This window comes from Cyprinodon variegatus, unplaced genomic scaffold (genome assembly GCF_000732505.1).
Source record: "Cyprinodon variegatus isolate N-32 unplaced genomic scaffold, C_variegatus-1.0 Scaffold282, whole genome shotgun sequence".
In the NCBI taxonomy this organism is placed as follows: Eukaryota; Metazoa; Chordata; class Actinopteri; order Cyprinodontiformes; family Cyprinodontidae; genus Cyprinodon; species Cyprinodon variegatus.
In genome coordinates, this window is record NW_015150735.1 from 462,929 (window position 1) to 486,436 (window position 23,508).

At 36.2% G+C, this 23,508-nt stretch overlaps 3 protein-coding genes across 4 annotated transcripts in view; 1 reads left to right on the forward strand and 2 right to left on the reverse strand.

Moving 5' to 3' along the window:
• pop1 (POP1 homolog, ribonuclease P/MRP subunit) overlaps positions 1-628 on the reverse strand; it is a 15,591-nt gene extending 14,963 nt beyond the window's left edge. The window contains exons 1-2 of the mRNA XM_015383314.1: positions 511-628; positions 239-362 (exon numbers count right to left, since the gene is read on the reverse strand). Of these exons, the coding sequence (XP_015238800.1) occupies positions 239-359 (121 nt within the window). The 5' untranslated portion in view covers positions 360-362; positions 511-628. The remainder of the gene's footprint in view (positions 1-238; positions 363-510) is intronic.
• Positions 629-837: 209 nt separating this feature from the next.
• hrsp12 (heat-responsive protein 12) lies at positions 838-7,064 on the forward strand. Its single transcript, XM_015383321.1, has 6 exons — positions 838-1,014; positions 2,878-2,983; positions 3,179-3,233; positions 3,333-3,401; positions 6,557-6,612; positions 6,700-7,064. Exons 1-6 carry the CDS (start codon positions 950-952, stop codon positions 6,757-6,759), a joined length of 411 nt encoding a protein of 136 aa, XP_015238807.1. The 5' UTR covers positions 838-949; the 3' UTR covers positions 6,760-7,064.
• A 5,254-nt stretch (positions 7,065-12,318) lies between these two features.
• Positions 12,319-23,508, reverse strand: part of LOC107090123 (calphotin-like) — a 16,108-nt gene continuing 4,918 nt past the window's right edge. The window contains exons 2-4 of one of the 2 annotated variants that reach the window (XM_015383323.1): positions 16,775-17,755; positions 14,189-14,254; positions 12,319-14,002 (exon numbers count right to left, since the gene is read on the reverse strand). In XM_015383323.1, the coding sequence (XP_015238809.1) occupies positions 14,193-14,254; positions 16,775-17,755 (1,043 nt within the window). In that variant the 3' untranslated portion in view covers positions 12,319-14,002; positions 14,189-14,192. Of the gene's footprint in view, positions 14,020-14,188; positions 14,255-16,774; positions 17,756-23,508 lie in introns of both variants that reach the window. The other variant, XM_015383322.1, reaches the window with a different exon arrangement.

Genomic DNA, 23,508 nt, shown 5'->3' on the forward strand with positions numbered 1-23,508 from the left:
TTATATACATGTTTAAGCCAGAACAACATGGATGCATAAACACCTCATTTTATTTCAGTGTTAAATTCTGTTTAAAGTAAGAGATTATAATTAAAAATGTCTCTGGACCTTTACTGGTTGATGATTTGTAATTGGTCCCACTGATGTACACAAATGATCAAATTTATCCTGGTGATTGTGTTTATTTTGCTTCTCTGTGAGAAATAACTACCAGCCTGAATCAGAGATGAAGGCATACCGCTGACATGATGATCTTCTCCTCTTCCTCCATTCTCCACCTGAGAGCAGGATGGATACTGCACACTGGCAGGCTGGTTCCTCATCTTCTTCTCACGCATCTTAGCTTTAGCTGAAGACATTTTCTAAAGGGGAAAAAGAAGCATAGCTCAAACCCCACCAACAGGACTCCCTGTTTAGCCAGTTAGCTCCATTTACCTCGGAGAAAGTTAGCATTTCTGTTCAGAACAGAGTTTTAAATAATTCTCCCCAAAATTAAACAACCACTATTACCTTTCAGGCTGTTAAGGTCTTGCCACACAATTATTTTGGCTGCTCTCCTCTTGCTGTTAGCTACCATGTGAGCAGTCCTCATGCTAGCTGTTTTTCCACCTTCACTTCCGGGTTTTTTAATGACTCATGGGAAATGTAGTGAATGGGACAAACAATTAAAATCTTCGTACCCAGACCATCTATAATATGTACAAACAGTTAAAATGTGTTTGAATTATTATTAAATTATTATTATTATTTAAATAATTATTCATGAGTGTAAACCCACCTATATAAGCTAAAACCTATATGGGTTTGTACGTTTATGGTGCGCATATAGAAGGTGGTTTACGGTGAAGAAGGTGAGACGCTCTCGCGACAACTAGGCGCCTCTCGGTTCTTTTCTGACTGTTTACTCACTGTTTCACTCTTTTTGGCAGTGTGAATACTGTGAGGGGAAATGGCAGCACTGATCAGGAGGATCATCAGCACGGCTAAAGCTCCGGCTGCGATTGGCCCATACAGGTGAGGAGTCTGACAACCCGGTTTAAAGCTGCTGTACAACAGGCCACATGGCAGGAGCCACGCATATGGTAGTACTGTGAGACTGTCTGGATATGTAAATAAATATATGTAAATAAATTCAGGATTAGTGCTTATTCTTTGATAACTCATAGATACATGTGACATCAGATCTTCATCCGTGAATACAACTTCAAAAGTGCTGATTGCTAAATAAGAATGTTTCAGCTTTGCAGAAATACAACAACAATTTACAAATGCAAAACATAAATAAAAAAATAAAAATAAAAAAAACAGGAACCAGAGATGTAAAAAAAAAAAATCAAATCACAAGATCTAAATTTGCAAATAGCTACCAATCACAAATGAATAATTCCACAAAACACATTTACAAGGATAACTCACAAATTAGCTAGGTAAACTAGCTATTTCTTTTTTTATTTTCTTTTTAGAGATACATTAGATTGCAATAACATGCTATATAAGTGTAATATTCCATACTAACAGGGCAACGTTGCACAGCCTTTTTGTGTACTTTTTTAGATTTTGCTCTTTAGACCCAAAGGACTGTTGGAAGGATTAACCATTAACTAATTCTGTTCCCAGGATGGTGTTTTAAATACTTTGTTAGGATATGTAACGTTTCCTTAAAACTTTTATGGCAATGCAGTGTGGTTTGCAATTTTAGTCTGGATAAAAATGCAGAGAATGGAGAGGTACTCAAAAAGAAAAAAAAAACATTTAAAATTAAACATCTAAATCATGGACTTACAAATCCAATTTGAAAAGTCTCTTGTCATTGCACAGTTTGAATAAAATTATCAATGAAGATTTTTTTTTCCAATATTAAATACTGCAATTTAAAAAATATATATAATTTTTCTGGTCATTTTCTAAATGTAGATTTAAAAAGCACAATCCATAAATCTGATTAGAATACCTCATCACATAATTAAAGAGGTAAATCCATTAATATTTTCTTTGTCACCTTGCATTTTCAAATGTCTATTACAGTTGCAAGTTCATTTTACGTTATCCTCTACATTTAATACTTTACTGACCCAAAAACAGCTTAATAACCATTTATTTACAGTTTATTAACAGTTTAGTTACAGCTTATTAATAGTTTAATAATAACTTATTACCAGTTTAGTAATAACCTTTTTACAGCATAATAACGTTTGCGAACAGTTTATTAACAGCTTATTAATAGATTGATAACAGTTATAAACAGTTTACTAAAAGCTTATTAATAGTTTATAAACAGATTATTAATAAGGATAACTAAAAAGGTTAAAGAAAAAGGAAATGTGTTTAGATAATTCCCAGGGATAGTTTAATGAATGCAGAGGGGAAAAAATGCAACCTCATAAAAGATATGGAAATGAAAAGAGGAAAAGAAAACCGCAATTTTTAATTCTATGATTTAACCGTTTAATTTGAAGTGTTTAATTTTCGTTTTGCGTGACTCTCCCATGTCCTCTAAAGGAGTATCATCCATTTTCTATTCCACTGGAATTTCTTACTTTGTGTTGATCTGTTACATCATTTACAATTATAAAACTGTTAGTTTGTGCTTTTAGTGTGTGACAGGGTGTCAATACTTACAATAAAGCAAAAAGATCCATTTCCCTGCTAAGCTGCTTATTCACTGTTGAAAAGCTCTTCTTTTTTAAGTCTAAGTTAAAGAAGCATTGCAGAAATCTAAGATGTTGGAAAACATTGATCAACTGCATGAAGAAAAACTATTATTTAAAGCTGAAAGTGTCAAACATTATGGGGATCTTCTTGGTACAGCTGGTCAGCGCTCCCCAATGTTTTTAAAACATTGCAGATAAATTCTCTTATTTGTTGTTTGTGTTCAAGCCAAGCGGTGGTGGTGGATCGGACTGTGTACATCTCAGGGCAGCTGGGGATGGATCCTGCCAGTGGACAGCTGGTGGAAGGTGGCGTTCAGGCACAGACCAGACAGGTGCTGCTCCCCAAATGTCTGCAGCTCCGCATTCATTCAGTTCAATGAATCACAACGCCAAACCCTAACAGTTTACTAATGTCTTTTTAACATTACTATAAGTCACTCAATCGTTCTGCCTCTCCTGTTAAAGACATGTTAAGGTTCAGTAACTGAAGAGCCGGGTAAACTTTGTGCTATTATCGTTTTTTTCAGGCTCTTGTCAATATGGGTGAAATTCTTAAAGCTGCTGGCTGCAGCTATAAGAACGGTGAGAGAAACCTTTGTTCAATAAGGTGCATTTGGGTTTTTTTCCTGTTCTGAAGCTGTTTTATGTATTTTGCTTCTATTATTTCATCTTTTCCTGCAGTTGTGAAAACCACAGTGCTGTTAGCCGACATGAACGATTTTGTAAATGTCAATGACGTCTACAAGCAGTGTAAGTATGAAACCCTAGAAATCATTAGAGTTTAGTATCTCATTGAAAGATTAGACTCTTTAAACTCAGCAGCCATTATTTTTATCATGTAAGGAAATGACCACTAGGGGTCAGTATAACCCTAAAAACCTGTTTGTTTTTTAACACGACATCCTCCCTTTGCCACCTTGGTTTTACTCCTTTGATTAAATAAAATGCTTAAAAGAGAATAAAAGAGAATGAAGAGAATGGCTAAATTTTCCACTGACTATTCTAAATAGTAAAATATTTCTTTGGAAAACCTGAAAACACTGAAAAACCGAGCAGCTTTGGTAGGAGATGAGCACACAGGCTGTTGAGGTTTCCCCACTTAGCTGAGTGAAATATGAGCTGCTGCTGTCAGTGGATTAAGCTTCATCTAGATACCAGATAATGTGTTGCCTTTCACTGCCTAAAGATGATAATAAAGCCTCCCCTATAGATTTCACTGTCATTTAAGAAAATAACAGGGTTTGGCTGCTAAAGAAAACACTGCAGAAGTATTTATACATCTTAAACTTTCACATTAAAATCACAAACTGCACCGTCTTTCATTGGGATTGGGTGCTACTTTAATTTAGACTATAGCATGATTATGAATGAAGAGGAAAGGAATGCATATTTTATTTACAGATAAAACTGAATAGTATGGCGTGCATTTATATTCTATTCAAGCCTCATGATCCATGTGTTACTCCCAGGGATTTGAAGTATTTTGGCCCCAGGCTTTCCGGCTCGTAGCGATCGCCCGTGGTTAAAAAAAAATCACTAATATAAATTGCTGGTAAATACATTTAAAGAAGACAATCGAAATCCCTTTTGAATTTGTCAGCCAATGGTAGCAAAGGAGCACTGTGGAACTAACACTATTAGCCAATCAGAATTAAAAGGGGGCGGGTCTTAGAAAAGCGTCTACCTCCTCCTCTCGTTTATTGATCAAGTCGGCCGGATAGATTGTGGTTCAGTGCTGAAGTTCTACACAGAAAGTCACCTTGAGCCGTTAATGGCTACATTCAACGGAGAGACGTGTAAAAAGTCAAAAAATAAATAAATTAAACTTTGTGTTTGGAGAGAAGGAGAGAAGGATAGAGAGAACAGAATTGCATGGATTGGGCCTAATGCAGTTCATGAACTGAGAAGATGTCACGACCATAGATAAAGGTCTCAAAAATAAATGGTGCTGGGCATGGCTGGAGGAGACAGGGCAAGATGGAAGTTAGGTGAACCAGGCGCTTGCTTCTGCACACTGTGCTCCAGGAACGCTTAGCAGCAAAACTGGATATCAAAAGAAATGTGGTTCATGCAACTGGTAGATATAGATGCACTTTAGCCATCTTCTGGCCGTATGAGTTTCTTGCCTGTATCGAAAAAGTTCAGGCTTAGGATTTTATTTTATTTTTTATTTTTTTTGCTTTAATCCCTGTACTCCACAGATCTGTCCTAAATAGTGTGTCAAAGTACACAGTATAAAGAAAAAGAAGAACATAGAAAGTTTTATTTGTAGTTTTCTACAAACCTCTGAGGGGACACAGCGAAGGTGTTAAAGGAGGCACTCAGCCAAAATTAAAGACAATAAATTAAGTTTTTTTATTTACATACATGGAAAATAAGCAATGCAGAGCACCCATGTTTCTTCAGGGGTCAAAATGACCCTTTTTTTCCAAACACATATCTGCATGAATGTTATCGATTTTCTAGAGAAGGGTCTAGTTGCTTTACTGCCTTAATTAGGCCTCGGTTCACCCACAGAATAGCTCCAATCAGCCCTAACTGCTCTCCTGATGCTCAAAGTTGAAAATCCAGACTCACACATGTTTTAAAGAGCAGAAGGATTTTCAGTCCTTTTTCACATATTTAGATGCCCAAAGAGCCTCAACATGTATTTCCCTGGGCTTGTCATGTCAAAATATTATTATTATTATTGCCTCTATTCCACAATATCAGTAAAATATCAATATTTTAAAATACTAATTAAATAAATAACTGTTTTTTTTTCTCTCCAATTTTTCTTTTCGTTCTCTAAAAGCTCCCCTAGTGGCCCTCACTTTGAAACCCACCAGTGGGATTACAGCAATTTAACTTGTTACAATCAGTTAACGTTTTTAGGGAAATTGACAATTTTAGTTGTAAAAAATGTAGAAAACTTGTTTTATTCTACCTACGTCACATATAACTGGTGCTTTATCACATAAAATCTAGGGCTGAGACTAACACTTGTTTTGTTAAATAATTTGGCGACTAATTTTTTTTATTAATCGATTAGTAATTGGTTTGCAAAAGGAACCTTAAAAAAGATTCTATACACAATGTAAACCAGGTGAAGCTAAAACTAAGCTGCTCAACGAGTTCTGGACGGAAAACATTCACTGAAAGAGGTTTTGCATCTTAAATGTAAAATGTTTTATGTTTTACTATTTTGGGTTACTGCTCTGTGTGCGTTACTTATTCAGCTAAAGGCATGCGTTAGTCTTTATTCTCCTTTAAATGATTAATCAATTAGTAAATTATTTAATGCTTATTTAAATAATCAATTTAAATATAAGATATTGTTTCCTCCCTAATAGAATCCTAAATCAGATACACTCTTTGTGATTGAATTGTTTACCCAATGTGAACACGTTCATGTGGTATTTATGTTTCTGCAATTTCACAGTAAAAGTTCAACTCATTAAATTTAAAAATATCCTTTCATATTTAATAAGCCTGAAACAGACAGACTGTGAATGATGCGCCATGATCTTAACTGGCAATCATTGTAACCTTAAAACTAACAATACAAAGTGGATTTAAGCAGAAAATGTTTGGATCCAAGCTTCAAATAAGCAGTTGTGGATTTATGGCAAATAGAAGCTTATCAGGGCGAACGGAGGTCACTTTGGCTTCTTTACCTGAAACAGAAAAACCGTTTTTTAAAGTTTTAATATTAGTCCATAACAGAAACTGATTTCTTTAAAAATGAAAGCCATGCAGAATCAAACCTCGGATGATATGGGTGCAGCATTGTTGCTTTTTGTTGTTGTTTTTTTACTCTTTTTACCAAGCTTTCATCATTAACTCATTAACCTTGGTGTAAGTAGTATACCTCCATTAAAGTAAGGTATTCGCTGCATATGTTCTAACCGAGCCTCCTTCTGCAGTTTTCAGTGCCAACTTCCCAGCCCGAGCTGCCTATCAGGTAGCGGCTCTTCCCAGAGTGAGTATTTCTTCAAACGTTGCTGCTGATTTGTGCTGATTCCAAGCTTAAGGCTCTCTGAAAACCAACTCTGCCTTGTGCCTCCAGGGTGGACTGGTGGAGATTGAAGCAGTTGCAGTTTTGGGCCCTCTGAGCGATGCTTCTTAACAACAAGGCAGCAAAAGAGCATCCTCAACATTTATTGATTCCCCCTGTATAGATTGGTAGAAATCAGTGAAATAAATGAATCTTTTTATTTAGTAGCTTAGTTTTCCAATGAGAAAATTAGCTAGCCTGATGTTTGGATATTTTGTAGTTCACTAACCATCCTTCTCAGCATGCCTGGTTGCAAGATTAACTGTTATTATAACAACTGTTTGGTATATTTCTTGATTTTATTTTACTTGTTCCAATATTGTATTAAGCAAAGAACATGTTTTGTAAATGAAAATAGAAATAAAAAATACAATCTTCCAATGAAACTTTGGAAAACGTTTTATTTAAATAAGAAAGAAAAGAAAAGATTTTTAGAGTAATTTTGCTGTCTTCACATATTTTTTATTTTTCAAATTTATTTTTAAATGAAATTTGTTTAAGCAACTTTTTTACAGATGTTATTTAGTATTTTTTCTTTTCTGATTTTTTTTTTTATACGTTTTATTCTTTTCAAACTGCGCTCTCTGAACCCACATCCTCTTCACTTCTAAGGGGCGGGCTTTCCTCTGAAATGAAGAGCAAAGACATGTTTCTATTGGTCTGCTGGACAATAGCAACAACATTTTTATTGGTTAAGAGCATTTGTATTGGACCTGGAGTGATGGAAATGTGATCTATAAAACACAGTTTGAAAAGTATGCAGTTCTTTTATACTGTTTTGATAGAGGGCTTCCCAAAGTGTGGGTCAGGACCCCTGGGGAGGTCGCAAAACACTAATTAGGGGATTCCAAGAAGGGAATCGATGAGATGAGGTATATGGAGGAGTCAAAATGTATCATGATATATGTTCATATCATACATTAGAGGGTAAATTTGATCTATTTTACTTTTAAGAATTCTGTAAAAATACCAATAAGTTATAAATACACAATTTATAATTCAATATCATGTTAAATTATTATAAATCATGAATGAAATGTCATTTTAACCAATAAATGGATTTAATAATGAATATAGTATGATAAATATATTACTTAATTCTTATTGGTACATAAGTATATTTATATATTTTATATAAATATACAGTGAAAGGAATATATATATATATATTTTTTTTTAAGTTATTTTTTTATTAGTAGTAGTAATTTATGTTATTATTGTTGGGGTTTGGTAAATCCTGGCCTAATGCATAAAATGAAAATATTTGGTTGTAACATCACAGAATTTAAAAATGACTAAAGGGTATGAATACTTGTTCAAAGAGCTGCAACATCACTGTTCCTTCACAGATGACTCATGGTTTTATTTAAATATGCATGCACATGTACGGCTGCAGTACTTGCTTTGAAAAAAATAGATTTTGAGCAATTTTGCTGTCTTCTCAGATTTTTTTTATTTTTGCAAATTTTGTCATTTCAAATAAATTTTATTCAAACAACTTTTCTTACAGATTTTATTTAGAATTTTGTATTTCAAATTTTTTTTTTTTTTTTTATAAATTTTGTTCTTTTCAGACTGCGCTCTCTGAACACACATCCTCTTCACTTCTAGTGGCGGGCTTTCCTCTGGAATGAAGAGCAAAGAAACGCTCCTATTGGTCTGTGGACGATGGCAACAACATTTTTATTGGTTAAGAGCATTTGCATTGGAGTGATGGAATGTGATCTATAAAACGCAGTTTCAAAAGTCTGCAATTCTTTAGACTCATTCTGAGGAACTAAAATGTGAAAACATGAAAATGAAAAAAGAAAAATTGAAAAAAAAAAAAGAATCTGTAAAATAATTCAAAAATGTGAAACCTAAATCTGAAAAACAAAGTAAAATGAAATAAAAACATCTTAGAAAACAGCAGAGTTTCTCTCAACAGTTGTTTAAATAAAATGTATTACAATGTTTCTTTTCTGAAATGCCTTTTTTATTTCAATAACATTTTAATCTGTAAAACATGTTCTCTACTTGTCACCATAATGGAACAAAATTCCTTCCATATACTCTTTTAAATGTGTGTCTTTGCTTTAATAATTGGTGTGACGATGTTCTAGTGATATTTTAGTGTTTTTTACAGCGTAGCTGTTCCAATGAATGTTGAGGGGGCTGGACCTCAGCCTAATAAATGGCCAATAAGAGATTTATTACTGTTTTTATGATGTCGGTCAACAATCGGCTGAGCTTGAAGCACTTTCCCCTCATTAACATTGATGAGACGTGTTTAGGGACGACAATGCATCTTCGATTCCTGCAGCTCGTCTTTCAACTAACAATAGTTGTTAAGCATCTAACGTTGTTAGTGTGGCTTAAATTTCACCATCAGCTGTTGTCACCAGTTATTCCCAAAGGCATTATGGGTATCCTCGTTCAGTAGTGATGATGTAACTCAGCAATAAACGGTTTCCACTTTTCAACGTCAGAATTCTTTTTTCCTGGATATTTTATAGTTAGATTTATTTTTCATTGTTGTAGCATAAGTGCTGGTTTTATTCTTTGTCAGGGGAATCTGTTTATATTATGACCCATTATCATTAGCTGAACAGACTGCCTTACACACTGCATGGGTTTAGGACTTGCGTCTGGAACTTTTTGAAATCCAGAGACATTTTTCTCATCTGACTCAATAAAAATCTTTTGGAGCCGCAATTATGACAGGAACTTTACATTTAACACATTGCATTGTTTTTGTCAAATATCTGCTGCAGGAAATATGTTGCAGGTTTCTTGTTGCCATGGATATTGTTTGTGGAAAATTATATAAAGGCATCATTTCCAACCTAAAGAAAAGAAAGATAGATCTGAAACCAAGAACACTGGTTCTTTTAATGTCTTCCTGTGTCTTTCTTAAGCTTTTAAGACTGGAATTTGTTATTAAAGCAAGTTTATTTGTACATTAAGAAATTATATAGAAGTCAACTTTTCTTGAAATAGGATTTTCCTTGTTTTGGGGCAGGTAAGTAAAACAGCTTGATTTTAAGTAAAATTATAATAACATCTTCATCATCTTATTTTAAGTGTATATCATCTAATTGTCTTATTGTAGTGGATAAAAACTCTTCAATGCACTGACAGACCATCATGTTTGCCTGCTCAAATTAAGGGCAAATGAACTTATTTAACCTATTGAACTTGTTTGTTTTTTACTTATATTTAATCAGTTTTGCATTATATAGCACATTTCAGTGGAGAGACAATTCAAACTGCGAAAAAAAATTGGGATAAAAAAATAAAAGTAATTAGATTGAGGTGGCATAGAGGCAGAGAAAATTATTAAAGATAATGATATTAATGAATAAAATGTGATTATAATAAAAATAAGATGAAACGATTAAAAAAAAAAAAGTCGGACTTAAAACTGAACAAACTACACTATATTCAAAGCAATTATTTGGTTCTTTATCATTCGTAGCCCCTATTAAAAAGGGAGTTCAGAGACCACTTGTGGCCCCAGGGCTGCAGGTTACAGACCCCTGGTCTAAGATATCGTCATCATTTGCAAATAAAGATTTTAGTCAAATATTAAAGGGATCTGTATGTTTTTGATTTTTTTTCTTTCATAAAGAAAGATTTTTGATGTTTTTTTTATTTTTAATGTTTTTTTTTTTTGTTTTTTTTTGTCATTGTTGTTCAGTTTTAGTTAAGGGGAATAAAAACTCAGCAAGAATAGAGAAATTAGTTCATTTACTCTCACTAACTTTATTCTGATGGGGACAAAAGAACTAAGAGATCCCAGCAAATCTTCAAAGATATCTAACTCATATTTTTTGGGGCAATGTGCAAGAAAAAGTTTCATCTTATTTTTTGATGTTTTTTTGATGTTTTTTTTTGTTGTTGTTTTTTGTCATTGTTGTTCAGTTTTAGTTAAGGGGAATAAAAACTCAGCAAGAATAGAGAAATTAGTTAATTTACTCTCACTAATTTTATTCTGATGGGGACAAAATAACTAAGAGATCCCAGCAAATCTTCATAGATATCTTACTCATATTTTTGGGGGCAATGTGCAAGAAAAAGGTTGTGCTCAGAATATGCATCAAGCTGCAAGAATATATGAATCTGGAGAATAAATTAACCTGTTTCTGCAAAGTGTGCATGTTGGTTTAATCTGAACCAGGATAAGTTATTCCTTCTTCTTCTTCAGCTCCGCCAAAGTTAACCATGGGTATCCCTTTCTTCTCCCTTAAAAATCATGGCCTCACTTATACTGTTCTAATAGAGGGCTTCCCAAAGTGTGGGTCAGGATCCCTGGAGAGGTCGCAAAACATTAATAAGGGAATTCCAACAAGATTTTGGCAACCATTGCAATAGTGAAGTATATAAGGAGGGGTCAAAATGTTTCATGATATATGTTCATATTGTACTTAACTATTAGTAACTATTTTAATAAAAAAAAAAATATTTAAATATACCATTAACTTATAAATACACAATTCTTAATTCTATATCATGTTAAATGATTGGAAATTATGAATTAAATGCAATTTTAACTATTAAAAGGATTTAAAAATGAATATAGTATGATGAATTTATTAATTCATTCTTATTTGTATATACCGGTATCTATATATTTGTATATGAATATACAGTGAAATATAATATGCATTTTTTATTATTAATAGTGGTTGGCTGCAGTATCTGCTTTGAAAAACACAATAAAAACACTTTTTAGTTAGAGACAGTTTATTCTGTACACTAACAAGTTAGCAGAATCCTAGACAAATGAAGCGTTTGATTCAAGAGAAAGGAAAACAATAAGAAAACAAACATAAATTCATCCCAGTAGAGTCATTTCCTGTGCTTTACATTTTCAAAATAAAAGCCAAATAGGTTGCTGAGGTGAAACCTGAAACCACAGGTCTTCAGTGTCCCACAGTGTTTGCTGCAAAGGTGAAGAGGATTCATTCAAATCCAACCTCTGTAGAGGAACTAGATGTCCTTATAAAACGTTGCAACATTACAGCAGGGGTCCTCAACCTGTAGATGAAAAATGTTCTCCGCTGTTGTCATGATCATCCATTTTTTATTTCTTTGACCTTAAATAACCCATGTGCTCCAAAAGTGTATAAATTAAAATATAACATAAGTCAATTTTTTTTTAACTAAATATATATTTTTCAGTGTTGAGCGGATAGATAATTTGCCAGGGAAATAAGGAGATCAAGTTTAATATGTAAAAAAAAAAAAAAGAAATTATCTAATTTCAAGTACAGAATTTCTAAATTAATTATTTTGAGAGCAAAAATCCTCATTCTATTATCAGATCTTCCTATTTACCTGCCAATTAAGTTCAGTGCACTGATTTTAGTAGGTTTTTACTTACTTTTAGATATTTTTTTGCACAAGTAGCTGAAATGTTAAACATAACATACCATTACTATCAATACACCTTTGCAATGTCCATTATCTGACACGCTTGTCCCAATTGGGGTCGCGAGGGGTGCTGGTGCCTATCTCCAGCTGTCAATGGGCAAGAGGCGGGATACACCCTGTACAGGTCGCCAGTCCATCGCAGGGCAACACAGAGACAAACAGGACATACAACCATTCACACACTCACACATAGGAGAATCTAGAGAAGCCAATTAACCAAACATTCATGTTTTTGGACTGTGGGAGGAAGCCAGAGTACCTGGAGAGAACCCACACATGCTCAGGGAGAACATACAAATTCCATGCAGAAAGACCCTGGGCCAGGAATCGAACCCAGAACCTGAGCAGCCCACCTTTGCAATATGTAAAGATATTTTTGATGGATTTGTTTTTTTTGTTTTTTCCAATAGAATATTAAATATTAGCCTACAAATGCTAAATCTCTTCACATTTGTTATGTCAAAGTACAGTTAAGCTGGTTGTGAGCAGGAATGGGTCGATTCACTGAGCGACAGTTTATATATGTTTTTAAACAAACATTTTCCAAACTGCCAACATTATATTTCACAATGTTTCATACATTTTATTGTTGCAGGAGAGTGACATAAATTTCCTCTAATGGGAAAAAAGGGAAGAAAGTCACATTAGCCTTCCTTAACCCTGCTGCTCCCACACTTTATTACAATAAACACACATTTGGCTGTTTAAAGTACTACTGATCCCCAAATAACAGCAGGTATGAAAACCTAAAGACTACTACCTCTCATAAAGAAGATGTTTTAGGAGCATAGAGTGCAGCTAATTATTGCAGCTCTCATAACCAGCCAAATGCAGGCTCTACACTGTAAACTTAATTCTAACTAAATCAAATTGGCTTGAAATAAATATAATTTTTCTTGATTGGAGCAGGTAAGTGAAACACTTTGCCCGTGGAATAAAAGGATTTACGTTTAAAGTAAGAAAAAGCAACTCTTTTATCTTATCTCAAGTCCATCATTTTTTGCATATTTTAGATCAGTTTTTGAAGCATAACAATTTAAAACTAAAAGTTTTTATCCTTCATTTTAGCAAATAAAAAAAAACGATCTGTTGATGTAATTAGTAGTTTTTTGTCCTTCAAGTAAGATCATTGGATATCGTGCACCTGAAATAAGATATTGAAGTTATTTTTGTCTTATTTAAATATCAATTATCTTATTCCATTGGCAAATTGATCTACCTGTTCAAATCAAAAGAAAAAAATCTTTTAATTTAAGAAAAATAGCCATAAATGGATGTCAATTTTTTACCATGTTATATTTGCGTTAAACTAAAAAGAACAACATTTTGAACTTAGCATGAAAAATGTTAAAATCATTTGCTGCAGAAGGAATAACTGATCCTTTTTGTGTAAAATCTGATTACACAAAGGATACACCTGATCCTTATCACTGATAATGGTGAGACAACGATAACCCGTCCCTCCCGTTAGGTTTCCTCATTACGCATTATATTATTCACAGTCAAATTTGGCTTGTTTTCTCCAGAAAAAAAGAAGGATTTACTGGATTCACCCTTCATAGGTTTTAAATACCCCCAGCCCAGAGTAATTACCCTTGTTAAACAACAGTTCACAGTATTGCAGCCTCATATCGCCATCAAAGTGTCCTTGTTGCATTTTTGGTGTATAAGCCAACATGTGTGGCTTTAGGCACTTGTGCTTTCCAGTAGAAAAACTATTTTTCTCTGCAGCAAAGGTTTACATGTATGTAAAAAATGATAAGAAACCCTGATCCATTCTGAATGAAAACTTATTAAGGCTATTATTTTAATGTTGATGAGATAAAAATGGGAGTTAGGTTTTCACAGCTTCTTCACAGCTCCCCTTGATGTTTTTTTTTTTCTTTTTGGTGAATCTGTTCTGTGAAAGACAAAAAACTGAAACAGTAATGGAACAATTTTTAGTTTTTGCATCTCTACACTTCTTATTTACACGTACAATATACAATTTCTTACTTTGCAAATAACATTTCAGTGCCAAAATAAAGCCTTTAAATCTATAAATGGGTATCAGGTGTTTGTTCTAAGTAGGAAACTCTGCTCTTACCATTTTAGTCCTGCTTTTTGGTTATTTCAGCCTCTGTTTCCTTAGAGGCCTCAGTTATAGACGTCTCTGCAGACAGACAAACACAGGAATGTCATGAAACTGTAAAAACGACCTAGAAATTAGCAAAAATGTCTTAAATTAAGTGTATTTACCATTCATTTGAGTAGGTAAATAAGATGATTTGCCAAGTGAATTAGTATTTTGAGATAAGTAGATAATATGCACTTGAAATAAGACAAGGCAATTATTTATTCTTATTTTAAATGTAAATGGTCTTGTTCCATTAGCAAAGTATCTAACTTACCGCCTCAATTCATGAAAAAATGCACTTAATGCAAGAAAAAAATACTTATTTAGATTTAAATTTTTGCAGTGTATAATTCAAACTGCTTTGAGTTTCTTTGACTTGACTTTACTATCATAATAAGAGGTGTCGGCCCCGCGCCTGTGGAAAACTAGGCAGCTGACGGTCCCCCATATCAACATCTCAGCTTCATTCCAACACATATATAAACTACCATCATACCCCTTAAAAAAAGTCTTGTAAAATTTATGTAATAAACCCTTTTTCCCTCTTAAGCCCAGTATTAACGCTGTAATAAGGAGTGTTTCTCTCCAAAAAGCACAGAAAAACTATAGTTTTTCTCCCCTTATCTGACATCAATTAATTTCCTCATTCCAAATGTAGCAGTGTAGAAAATCTTGCAAAATCATTTTTTCCTCAGGGCACAGGATATTTGATGCTTTTCTAGTTATGACGTCTTCCTCTGAGAGTCCTGTTTTGATTTCCCCCCTGAACAATAACCTGGCAAAATGTTTCCCAGTTTATTTATTTTTCCATGTGCCTTCAAGTCTACGGTTCTCTACTTGATGTCTTGGTAGATTTTGCTGACTTTACGTCACACCAGGCAGCAGTTTGTTTGAGGCATGCTGCCATTTTACTCAACTAACCAATCAGATGCCTACAAATACAAAAAACAATCAAACTAAGCTTTCACCATTTGTTTAAAGGCACCGTAATCTTAGCACATGTTACCTTTTTGTTTTGAGGAAAGTAAAACCTTTTTTTGTATTACTCTCATTATTCAGTGTTTAGAAAACAGAAATAAGATTGATTGAAATTGATCCACTGCACCACTGGGCAGCTCCTGTTTTTCCTCTACTGGATTGCAGATGTTTGCTTCATGTAATCTAGCTCAGTTCATCTAAAAGGAAAAACCTAGCCCAAGGCATCACATTCCAAGACTGTGAGAAAACGGTCTGGAGGACCTCCATCCCTGCTTGCTTCCTAAATAAATCTCAAAACAAAATTAAAATTACTTTTATACTGGATCTAAGATTTTAAGACTTTGTTAGATGGATATATTTTGCAGTGAAACGGGTAACAACACTGGTTCCTAAGGGGGGGGGGGGTGCCCCCTTTGGGAGCTCAGTATTGAAATGACCAACACTGAGAGGAAATTATATGAAGAAAAAATATGTATTTATGTCAATATTGAATTCTGTAATACTGCTTAAAATAATTACAGTTTAGTAGTTTTGTGATTTAAAAAGGATTGTATTTTTTTAGGATGGTTTACTGCAGTTGGCTTTTCTTTTTCCAATTGTCCAAACGTTTGGTCAGTGCGGAGACACAAAAAACTTGCTTCTAAATCATAAGAGGGCCTCCCAGAAAAGTTGAAGAACCATTGCTAATCCTTTTTTTAAATAAAAACTCTTTATCCTACAATAAAGGATGTGTTTAGACATATTAAAGAAATCTTGCTTGTATATTTCAAATTAGCCCTTATCTTAGTGTAGTTTTCCACCAAACCGCTCTAAAGACTATCGGCATTGTCGTATTTAATTAGAAGCAACGGGCCATGATGAGTCTGTTGGCAGTCCACAATGGAACACAATGAGAGAGGTTGCCTGACTGGAGCTGTTGTGCTTGACAACATGTTCATGCTGTAACATCAACATGCAGAAGATGTGCATTCATGCCTCTGCTCATGTCACTGCTTCGGCATTAAGGTCCAACAATATCCCATTCAGGCCTTCCTGTATAGAAGCATCTAAGTGGCTCACTAAGGAATAAGGGTTGTTAGCTGCATGTGCAGGATGCATAGAAAGCTGCATCTGTCAAACAACTGAACTCATCATCCATGTAAAGGAAGATTTATTGCTTTTCTGGATGTCAGCTTTACTCTCTCCTCACCTGTTGCCTCTCCTTTAAAAGGTTTCTGCATGTTTGCACACGATCTGTGCAAAACACTTTAACAAACGTCCTCCGCCTATAAACTGTCTCCTCAATCACTTTGACTTCCTGATGGCAGTTTTGTCATTTCTACTTTGCATTAATCATTGTCTTAAACAGAAGCATCCATCATGAACTTTATCAGTTTTGTCTTCATGCATCAATTCATTTTCTGTGGAGGAAATTAAACCACAGCTGCTCAAATCCTATCATCTGTCAGCTTTAGATGGTTGATTACCTGTATTGAAATGCCATCATAAAAGATATATTCTTTTTTCTTTTTAATAAAGAAATAAACCTTAAATAAATCTCAAAAGCACAAGTGTTGCTAAGGTGTTAGCATTTTGTACCATCCGGTGGAGGTTCAGGAACTGGTTCAGCAGCAGGTTCTGGATCTGAAGCGGCTTCAGATTTAGCGGTGATGGGGTTCACCACAGGAACCTCTGCTGTGACTCCGGTCTCTGGTGGAGCTTCAGGGGTCTGGGCTGGATTGGGGGCCGCTGTGACCTCTGCAGGACCCGGCACCTCTGCTAAGGAAGCAACCTGCGTTTCCTCCTCAGTGGCAGAATTATGCTCAGCTGGAGCAACTGCTGTAGTGGGAGTTAATGGAGTCATCTCTGGAATACTGGCTGCAGCGAGGGCTGTGTCTATCAGCGGCTCAGGTGTGTCTGCAGGCCCTGAGGGTTCAGCCAGTGCTGAAACTGGGGTTGGTGTTGAAGCTTCTTCTGTTCCTGTATCCTCTGAGGCAGTCTCTGCTGTGGTATTGCCATTTGGGGCTTCATCGTTTACAAGTTCTACACCTTCTGTCAGTATTTTGGATGATGCTTCAGCTTCAGCTTCTTCCACATCCTTAGGGGTCAAAGCTGGCTCCTCTACTGCTGCTTCTGCAACCTCCTCAGCTGAAACCAGAACCTCTGTCTGCACAGCTTCAACAGATTTAGCATCAGGGGTCTCCTCTGTGGCTTCAGGTGCTTTGACCTCAAGAGGGGCTTCTGCTGGAAGAGATTCTACAGGCAGCGTCTCCTCCTCTGTGTGTTCGACCTCAAATACTGGGGAAGCGACTTCTGGCTCAGCAGAATCTTCTACAGCTGCAGAGGATGCAGGCTGTGGGGCCAGCTCCTCACTAGATGCTGGTTCTGGTTGTGGGTCCGGAGCTTCTAAGAGATCTTCCCCAGAGCCAAGATCCTCCTGGGCCTCCATGGCCATTAAGACGGCCTCGGTTCCGTCTTCAGGTCCGGATATGAGATCATCTGGTAAGGGGGTCTGCGCAGGCAGCTGCATCTGATCCGCAATGGTTTGGACATCTTCTGTGATGATACCATTTTTGACTGCTGTAAACAAAACAAAAATGAAAAAAGGACAATCAATTTGAAAAGCAGCACACTTATGAAATATTGGTAAAACATATTATGTCTGTAGCACTAGGGTTAGGATCAACAGTTTGCTGATGTTTAGCAAAGAAAAATGAAGCAATCATAAGAAGAAAGCTGTTTTGCACACCGACACACACCTACATACACACCTTTCTTTTTTGCACAGATTGTCCATATTAATGCTTCTATCTCATGTTCTTTCTACTCCTCAGGGTTCCATTTCACGAAGCAGGTTTAGAAAACACGGATTCAAATCTGCATCTCTAAATAGATCTAGCCTAAAGTCAGGAACTCTGGGTTTTCATTTTCACAACGACTACTATGAATTAGTTCAATCTACCCTAAGTAGGTCCACTCAGAGTTTAACACCTTTGTGACAAGTATGAAAAGCCATGAGACGCCATGACAACAGGCAACCGGGAGTGTCTTTTTTATCCCACCAGAAATAGAGATTTTAATGCAGAAATGAAAAAAAAGGAGAAATTGTTTAAAAGACAGAGAAAAAAGCGCTAAAGCTGCAAAGGACAAGAAGTTGGCGAAGAAGAAATGCTGCTCGAGTTAAAGTGTTGGTTTGTATGAAGTCTCTTTATTCAGGCTGTTTTTACATTTATTAAAAGCACTCTCCTCTCTGTTGTTCCATTTGTAGATCACTAAAATAGGATTCTTTCTGATCAAATCACACTCCTACACTGAACTGTAATAATGTCTTTTCTAAATTACATTTTTGCAGCAGAAACTGAACTTCAGAGTGTAAAAAATAAATCAAATTAATACTAGTAAGAATTCAGTTTTATATATCTAGAAATGTTTACACATTATAAGTGGCCATTAACATTTATGAGCTTGACTAAAAAATGCTTTTATGATCAAAATAATATGAATGCTGACTCGAAACAAAAGGAGTATGGAGATCTAAAATTCATTTCTAGACATCCAGAATGTCTCATTCTAGATGTGAAGAATGTCATTTTGTTTGAAACAGTCATTTTTACAAGGGATTTTTTTTATATCAGGAATACATATTCAGTACAGTGAATACATTCCAAAATACTTGCAAAAGCCTATTGTGACCACGATAACATTACAGGTTTATTTCTTGAAATATAATGGATCAATGTATCTAATCAGGTGAAATCATCTGGCAGCAGGTGAAGATAAAATTTAAAAACATTGTTCTAATAGATAAAACCTGTGCATCATCTCATGGGGTTCCTCCTCAGTTTGATTCAGTCTTCTTTTACACAGTAAATACTAAGTGGCTGTTTGCAGCCAGCCGTGCTTCAGATGTTATCATCCACATAAATGGCTGTTATTAGCAGCTATCAGTCCCATAGAATGCCCTCAGATTGTACCAGTAGACTCGGTAGGTTGTTATCACTGAACCCTAACCCTAAAGTAATTCCTCTTCCCCTCGCAGAATTAATGAATCTATTTAAGTTCAATCTGAAAATAATTTCAGTAGTTCTTCATGTACCTAATACGAAAATAAACATATAAAAGTAAAATTTTGTGCATGTTGTTCCTATTAAACAAACCAAAAACAAATAGATCTCATATCCTGTCAACTGAGTTGTAGAATCCTCTCCCTATAAATATTTAATTATCGGGGAAGAAAATTCTGATCAGTCTTTCATAAGATCCTCATCAAACGGACATGCAATGCCTGCTTTTAAAAAAAAAAACAAAAAAAAAAAACGTTTGTCTAAGGACCTATAAATTATTTTATTTTTTTGTATTGTATGCACAAATTAGTGTTTGTTTCATAACGGCTGCTATCAATTAGTTCAATTAATTTTAGCTAGATCCCCTAAGAGGTAAGTGCTGGTGAAGATTCTCAGTCATCCAGGTCAAAGTCATTCCAACAAAAGTAAAAAAAAAACAACAATCCACTGCACTTTGTTTCCAAGTTTGAATAGGTTTTGCTTCCCATCCAGGAAGCTTTATCAATTCAAAATGTCAGAAATAGTGTTGAGTTCGAGGCTTTATAGAGTGAACCGAAAACAAAGCCTTGTTTTTGCTTAGAAAACATCCAAATTGAACCAGATGAACGGGTCCGCCCCTTAGAAATACGTAGGGTCATTTTAGTTCTTTGTTAGGTTCGGATACCCCATACCTGTCAATGTCTCTGAAATGGGGGTTGTTAAAGGGAATTGTTGGCCTGGCTGAAACAGGTGAGGTGTTCTGTTCCCCTATAAGGGTTGGGGGTTGTGATGATACCGGGGAGGAATCAACTCAATTTTTGAAAGCTGAAATCTAAGTTCACCCCCTCTGTTTACGGTTGGTCTTTCTCTCTTAACATAGATGGCTTCATTCAGGTCCTTCTTAATCCACATGTCTTCTTTGTCCAAAATGTGAACATTCTGGTCCTCAAAAGAATGTCCTTTGTCCATGTCCAAGGTGTAGATGCACTGCTGAGTCTTGTCCCGAGGAAGTCCTTCTTCTGTGTTGGGTCATGTTGGTGATGATTTAGATCATTATCTGGATGCAGGAATTTTTGAAGGATTCTTTAACATGAGATGCAGGAATAAATGCATGTGGTGTTCTTCTACAATATATATTTTTTTCAAATAAAACACTGTAATCAAAAGGTAACTATGTTTTTGGGTAAGCTATACTCAGAGAACTCATGATGCAGGAGATAATAAAAAATAAATGCTTGAAGTATCCTTTCATTTCCTTACTTGAAAATAGGATTTACTGAAACCCTGAGGCCGTCCACTCAGGAAATGATCTTTCCTGCTTTCTGATTCTCAGGTGAAATGTTTGCTGTCTTCAGAAAAGAAATCTCATTTCTACAGCCACAGCGCTTCTGTCTGTTTCACAGTGGACGCTGCTCTCAGACAAGATGAGCCAGAGTTGCTCAGTTAGCTGTACGGCTGGATGGTTCGGATGCTTCAGCTTTCTAATTTTATTTGTCTGTCAGAAGAACTAAGCAGAGATCAGAGTGATGGCTGGAAGGGAATGTGGGGCTTGGCAGGCGGTGTGAAAATGAGCCAGAGGGGAAAAAACACAAATAAAATCTAACATTTATTAGTCTTCACACCCATTTTCCTATCATTAATGGCTTTCATTAGTCCTTTAGAGGACTTTTGAAGATTTGATTTAAAAACAAGTTTTCCCATCAATACAGGAGCAGCAGTCCAGAGCTGAGATTGAAAAGTGGGAATGATGCTGTCTGAGTTGTGGTGGACACCTCTGCACCAGGCATCAGTGAACCGCGCGTCAACAGGAATTAGCAGCCAAAAACGACACGGATCTCTGTCAAAACAACGTCACGTCTGGCCTGGAACCGCAGGGAAATGTGGGAGAAGGGGACAGGACACAAACCAGGGGCCCAGACCGGGGATGGTACCAGCAGAGGCTTGGGTGTCACACAGTTGGTTTGTGAGACAGACGTTTCACTGTATGAATAAAAACCTCTCCTCATTCAGCCCTATTTAACGTAGCCTGGCAATGTTCTGGGTGATGTAAGAGTCTGGAGCACCAAAAGCTGTCTGACAGGGAAAAAAACAATCCAGTGATACATCATGGGGAACAGAACACTGAGGAGGTAAATATGGTCACATCTGTTCATTTTTCTAAATATTTGGTTGAACTTTCTGCAGAAATGCGGTTTCTTTTTTCCCCACATGCAGACTGTGGAAGTCTTTGCAACTGGTGTGCAATGGGACAGTGTGCCTGCAGCTGTGCCTGACATGGCACAACCATGTGGTACAGATTTGTCTGGAACAATGACTGGACAATAACAGGCTGTGTTAGGTCGGGATCTTAAGGACCTGTACATAGAGCATAAGGAAGACTAAACATGTCTATAGGAACAAACTTTCAGGTGTTTTGGTGCTACAAATTACTTTCATTTATTTCTCCCCCTTCATGTTGCAATTACAGAGAACTTTATGAAGACAGCTGGACTCTACATTTTAACTTGTCAGTTCATCATTTTAAGGACGGCAGACAAATAAATAACAATATTAAAAATAATTATCAAATCAAAATTGAAAAAAGTGTGCTCTGCAGTTGTATCAAGCAACCTTTAGTCTTCATACCCCTAAAAAGTCAATTGCAATGAATTGTTTAGTCTGTTTGTTCCAGTCCAACTTTCCTTTCATTTTCATTAATCATTCTATCTTTTTTATTTTTGTATTAATGATTTTATCTACTCTTTATATATGTGTCTTATTTTAATGTGTCACGTTTATTATCTATTTGTGTTGCCTACTTTTCTTTTTCTTATGTGCAGCACATTGTCCTGCTACTGAAATTCTATAGAGATAAACTTGTCCTGCCGCTGTAGAAAGGGAACCAGCTGTTCTGTAAATGTCTCAGAGGTTTGCTGGAGAACAAACGCACATGAAGAACAAAGAGCACAGCAGACAGGCTGGAGATAGAGGTTTGAAACAGATCAGGTTCTAAGACGACATCAAGGTTGAACTTAGCTTTGTTCCATTCTTTTATGCTGGGAAAGAATGCACTAAAAAACCTAGAATGCAGCAATAGAGCTGATTCCTTCCTGCTATCATAATCCTCATGGCCATGCAGGGGACCAAGACTACTCAGCCAGGCCAACAATGACCCTATGACTCCCCACTTTCAGAGATATAGACCAGTATCGGGTAATGCAGGCTAACAAAGACCTCAACGACTCCCTATCCCTAAGGGGTGGGCCTGTTCTTCCGGTTCAATTTGCATGTTTTCTAAGCCAAAACAAGGCTTTGTTTGGGCCGCTCTATAAAGCCTGGAACTCAACGTTAATTCTGACATTTTTAATTGAAAAAGCTTCCTGGATGGGAAGCGAAACGTCTTCAAACTTGGAAAACAAAGTCCAGTGGATTGTTTTTTTTTTTACTTTATTGGAATTCCATTCTTTATCTGAAAATGGAAAGATTGTGACACAAATGCAAACTCTATAAAGATCAAAGTTCAGTTCAATTCAATTCAATTCAGTTTATTTATATAGCGCGAAATTCACAACACATGTCATCTCAAGGCACTTTACAGCTCATCCAGATCATAGGGTCAGATTGATTCAAAGTTTTCTATCTAAGGAAAACCATTTGATTGCATCGACTCATTGACTCTTCAGCAATCCCTCACACTAAGCATGCTTGTAGCGACAGTGGAGAGGAAGAACTCCCTTTTAACAGGAAGAAACCTCCAGCAGAACCAGGCTCAGTGTGAATGGCCATCTGCTGAGGCCGACTGGGGTTACTTAAAAAATTTAACTAATTATAGTAACCAATTACTTCTCCACACTGTATCAGTCTGTTGTGCTGAAGAGAGAGCTGAGCCAAAAGGCAAAGCTCTGGATTTAATGGTTGTTCTATGTTCCTACTCTTATCAATGGTCATAAGCTTCGGGCCATGACCGAAAGAACGAGATCCCAGATACAAGTGATCGAGTTTTCTCCCTAGCGTGTCTGGGAGCTCAGTCTTCTGGGTAGGACTCCGAGTAGAGCCGCTGTTTCTCCATGTCAAGTCAGCTGAGGTGGCTCGGGCATCTGGTTAGGATGCCTCCTGGACACTTCTCTGGGGAGGTGTCTCACATCCCACCAGGAGGAGACCCAGAGGGAGACCCAGGACACGCTGGAGCGACTATGTTTCTCTGCTGGTCTTGGAAGCCCTTGGGATTCCTCCACAGGAGCTGGCCCAAGTGACTGGATGGATGGATGGATGGATGGATGGATGGATGGATGGATGGATGGATGGATGGAT

Excerpts from the sequence above, each read along its gene's own strand:
- hrsp12 (XM_015383321.1), top strand. The coding sequence starts at position 950 with ATGGCAGCACTGATCAGGAGGATCATCAGCACGGCTAAAGCTCCGGCT. Across the intron at positions 3,234-3,332 it reads TGGCTGCAGCTATAAGAACG|TTGTGAAAACCACAGTGCTG; the intron begins GTGAGAGAAACC and ends CTTTTCCTGCAG. Across the intron at positions 6,613-6,699 it reads AGGTAGCGGCTCTTCCCAGA|GGTGGACTGGTGGAGATTGA; the intron begins GTGAGTATTTCT and ends TTGTGCCTCCAG.